Consider the following 5,000-nt stretch of genomic DNA (forward strand, 5'->3'; position numbering starts at 1 on the left):
TCGTCCTTCGGCGTCCCGCAGCTCGATGTACTCTTTGTTCTTGACCCGGTTCAGGTCTTCGTGCAGTCCGTCCAGCAGGAAGGAGAGCAGCTCCTGACTGTCGTGTTGCTGGTAACCCAGAAACTGAGACGCAAAGTGTCCCACCTTCGTCTGCACCGACACAAGAACACAAGACAATGAGACTAAATACAGGAAACATAGTGAGACACGTTCGTTCAAGTCAGTTCTCCAGCTGAACAGAGTCACATGTTCCTCTCTGTGGTCTTCATGTTCTCTGTGACATGAAGTTCTGCTCCTCTGTGAAACAGAACCATGATGATAGAAGAATATAATCTACAGATCAATAGGTGGGTTGTGGGTTCAGAGTTAATTCCAGAAGTGTTTCTCGTGTTCAGGGTGTCATCCTCCCGACGTGTGTTTGTAATCAGTGACTCGTCAGGTTCTCGCGTCGTTACCTTGAAGACGCGCGGCACCACCGAGTAATGCCTCCCGGACCACATCTGCTTGATGACGTCGGCGTAGGCCTCGGCGATCTCGCCCTTCATGCCCAGAGGGTTGGTGAAGTTCAGCTCCTCCAGGTAGGAGCTCAGCAGGAAGTACTCCGTCAGAGGAGGAGTGTTGCTCAGACACTGCAGAGGAGACGAGGAGGAGGAGTTAGGAGGAAGAGGTTCAAACGTGATGTATTCCCTCAGTAAACATTGTAAACATGAGTTTATGGTCTCAATCTCTATGTTCATTTTGTACATTATGGTCCATTAGTACATTATGGTCCATTTAGAGTCACACAGACCATAAAGCAGGGGATGCTTTAGGGGCGGGGCTTACTGTGATTGACAGGTCTCTACCAGAGACGTATACGGCGTCTCTACGTCACTCCTCAGTCCAGATATGGTCACTTCCTGTTCACTGGTTGTGAAAAAGCCAAGAGTGGTCTGATCCTTTCCTACGATGGTGAAGTAATGACCCGCCCTATACGCCCTCTGATTGGCTTAACCTAGGGCTGGGCGATATGGCCTAAAAAAAAAATCTCCGATTTTTTTACAAAAAATCCGATTCACGATTTAAATCGATTTTTTTCCCCCAAAATTTTTTGCAGATGACAGAAGCTGTTGAAAACAATTTTTTCTTTTATTTTGTGATGATTTTCCCAAGTAGGTTGATAAAAATAAAGTGCAAACAAAACCTGAACATTGTAGAAAGGTGCCTGTAGTATACAAAAAGTATTTGGTCACTCTTTTGTTTGCCTGAATCATTTAAATATAAAATTAAATTAAACATAACATTAAATGGCATTAAATAGTAGCCTTCCATTGTAAACAACTGTGCAAATGTAACTTTTTACAGTAAGCTTTTCTAACTGAATACACTGATACAAACACAGCATGAAATAAAATGTATATGACCCTTTAACATTCACATTTTCAAAAGTGCAACATCTGATCTAACATCAACATAACATATTTTGCACAGTAAATAAGTGCATGTAAACAAAATCAAGTGCATTCACAACATAACCAACAGTATTAAACAGTAGTGCATGTTTTTTCTAAATATTTTTTGCCAGGAAGACAAGCCTGTCTACTACCTCTGGCTTCAGGCATGCACGGTGGCATGTAACAATGCCCCCCCCACACACTGAAAAGCCTCTCAGAGGGGGCACTTGTAGCTGGCACAGAGAGGTATTTCTTTGCTAAAGTACTTAGCCTTGGAAAGTTAAGTTGGTGACGCTTCCACCAGTCAAGTGGATCGGTGTCTGGGTCAACCTGCTGGACCACAGGTCAGTTGTTGCGGAGTAGAATGACATCCCCTCCAGCTCCGCAGAGATCCTTTGGCGTGTACTATTGTACAGCCGAGGCAAGGCAACGTCAGAAAAATGTTTACGGCTTGGTAGCACGTACCTGGGGTCCAAAGCTTTGAGACGGTGAATAAACCCCGGCTTTTCCACGGTGTATATGGGCACCATATCTTTTGCGATATACATCGCGACTGCATCCGTGATGGCTTTCCACCGGGCACTCTTCTTCTCATGCGGAGTACAGTTGGTGAATGTCTCCAAAATGCTGGGTTGTTGTTGTGAGGTGGCGGCGGCGGCGGCCAGCAGTGAAGCTGCTGGCCGCCATTGTTTTAGTTTGTAAACAATGCGCGCGCACTCTACTACGGGAACCCAACGGGGGGGAGGGGTGGGGGCGATTTTCTCGATTTTCAATAAAACACATCGCCTTAAAGCACACATTCGAATTAATCGATTAAATCGATTTATCGCCCAGCCCTAGCTTAACCTCATGTTTATAATCAATCTCACTCCTCGTGTCGAAACCAAACCAACGAAGACTCTTGGATCAGAAAAATAAGATGCGAACTTGTGTGCGTGTGCATGCGTGTGCGTGTGTGTATGCGTGTGCGTGTGTGTGTGTGTGTGTATGCGTGTGCGTGTGTGTTACCTGCAGAGCAGAGTTCATGAAGCAGGTGTTTCCCAGGTTGGTGAGGCCACAGACTCCCGGTTGTCCTCGATATGAGTCCTGATCCTCCACAGAGTTCCTCCTGAAGGTTCAGAGCAGAGAGTGAGACTGAGTTCAGATCAGCTCTACGGAGCGTTCACATGAGGAGGAGGAGGAGGAGGAGGAGGAGGAGGAGGAGGAGGGTTGAAATGAAGTGGACGAACAGCAAAGAGGAGCGACGAGGAAGAGGAGGAACAAACAGGAGGAGGAAGAGGAGGAACAAACAGGAAGAGGAGGAACAAACAGGAAGAGGAAGAGGAGGAATAAACAGGAGGAAGAGGAGGAATACACAGGAGGAAGAGGAGGAACAAACAGGAGGAGGAAGAGGAGGAATAAACAGGAGGAAGAGGAGGAACAAACAGGAGGAAGAGGAGGAACAAACAGGAGGAGGAAGAGGAGGAATAAACAGGAGGAGGAAGAGGAGGAATAAACAGGAGGAAGAGGAGGAACAAACAGGAGGAGGAAGAGGAGGAATAAACAGGAGGAAGAGGAGGAACAAACAGGAGGAAGAGGAGGAACAAACAGGAGGAGGAAGAGGAGGAATAAACAGGAGGAAGAGGAGGAACAAACAGGAGGAGGAAGAGGAGGAATAAACAGGAGGAAGAGGAGGAACAAACAGGAGGAGGAAGAGGAGGAATAAACAGGAGGAAGAGGAGGAACAAACAGGAGGAAGAGGAGGAACAAACAGGAGGAGGAAGAGGAGGAATAAACAGGAGGAAGAGGAGGAACAAACAGGAGGAGGAAGAGGAGGAACAAACAGGAGGAGGAAGAGGAGGAACAAACAGGAGGAGGAAGAGACAGGAGGAGCATTAAAGACCAATGACAGACAGTCTTCTTACATGATCTGAGGTCTGGAGCTCGGCCAAGTACCATCAGCATTCCTCGTTTCCATGATCACCGTCTGAGAGAGAGAGACAGAGAGAGAGAGAGAGAGAGAGAGACAGAGACAGAGAGAGCGAGACAGAGAGACAGAGAGAGAGAGAGAGAGCGAGAGAGAGAGAGAGAGAGACAGCGAGAGAGACAGCGAGAGAGACAGCGAGAGAGACAGAGAGAGAGACAGAGACAGAGAGTGAGAGACAGAGAGAGACATACACACACACAGTTAGTTGTAAACAGACGAGTCACAGGAACTCTCATGTGACTTTGAGAACGTTACTGAATGATCACCATCATATTATAATATACATCACATTATAACATGTTGCATCATATTATAATATACATCACATTATAACATGTTGCATCATATTATAATATACATCACATTACAACATGTTGCATCATATTATAATATACATCACATTATAACATGTTGCATCATATTATAATATACATCACATTATAACATGTTGCATCATATTATAATATACATCACATTATAACATGTTGCATCATATTACAATATACATCACATTATAACATGTTGCATCATATTATAATATACATCACATTATAACATGTTGCATCATATTATAATATACATCACATTACATGTTGCATCATATTATAATATACATCACATTATAACATGTTGCATCATATTATAATATACATCACATTACATGTTGCATCATATTATAATATACATCACATTATAACATGTTGCATCATATTATAATATACATCACATTATAATGTTGCATCATATTACAATATACATCACATTATAACATGTTGCATCATATTACAATATACATCACATTATAACATGTTGCATCATATTATAATATACATCACATTATAATGTTGCATCATATTATAATATACATCACATTATAACATGTTGCATCATATTATAATATACATCACATTATAACATGTTGCATCATATTACAATATACATCACATTATAATGTTGCATCATATTACAATATACATCACATTATAACATGTTGCATCATATTATAATATACATCACATTATAACATGTTGCATCATATTACAATATACATCACATTATAACATGTTGCATCATATTATAATATACATCACATTATAATGTTGCATCATATTACAATATACATCACATTATAATGTTGCATCATATTACAATATACATCACATTATAACATGTTGCATCATATTATAATATACATCACATTATAACATGTTGCATCATATTACAATATACATCACATTATAACATGTTGCATCATATTACAATATACATCACATTATAACATGTTGCATCATATTACAATATACATCACATTATAACATGTTGCATCATATTACAATATACATCACATTATAACATGTTGCATCATATTACAATATACATCACATTATAACATGTTGCATCATATTATAATATACATCACATTATAACATGTTGCATCATATTACAATATACATCACATTATAACATGTTGCATCATATTATAATATACATCACATTATAACATGTTGCATCATATTACAATATACATCACATTATAACATGTTGCATCATATTACAATATACATCACATTATAACATGTTGCATCATATTACAATATACA

At 40.6% G+C, this 5,000-nt stretch overlaps 1 protein-coding gene across 1 annotated transcript in view; it reads right to left on the minus strand.

Annotated features, from left to right (window-relative positions):
* Positions 1-5,000, minus strand: part of usp11 (ubiquitin specific peptidase 11) — a 33,663-nt gene that overhangs the window by 20,531 nt on the left and 8,132 nt on the right. Inside the window, exons 6-9 of the mRNA XM_079274409.1 lie at positions 3,338-3,399; positions 2,442-2,541; positions 456-629; positions 1-150 (exon numbers count right to left, since the gene is read on the minus strand). The exon at positions 1-150 is cut by the window's left edge and continues 9 nt beyond it. Coding sequence (XP_079130535.1) covers positions 1-150; positions 456-629; positions 2,442-2,541; positions 3,338-3,399 — 486 coding nt within the window. The remainder of the gene's footprint in view (positions 151-455; positions 630-2,441; positions 2,542-3,337; positions 3,400-5,000) is intronic.

This window comes from Melanostigma gelatinosum (genome assembly GCF_949748355.1).
Source record: "Melanostigma gelatinosum genome assembly, chromosome: 8".
In the NCBI taxonomy this organism is placed as follows: domain Eukaryota; kingdom Metazoa; phylum Chordata; class Actinopteri; order Perciformes; family Zoarcidae; genus Melanostigma; species Melanostigma gelatinosum.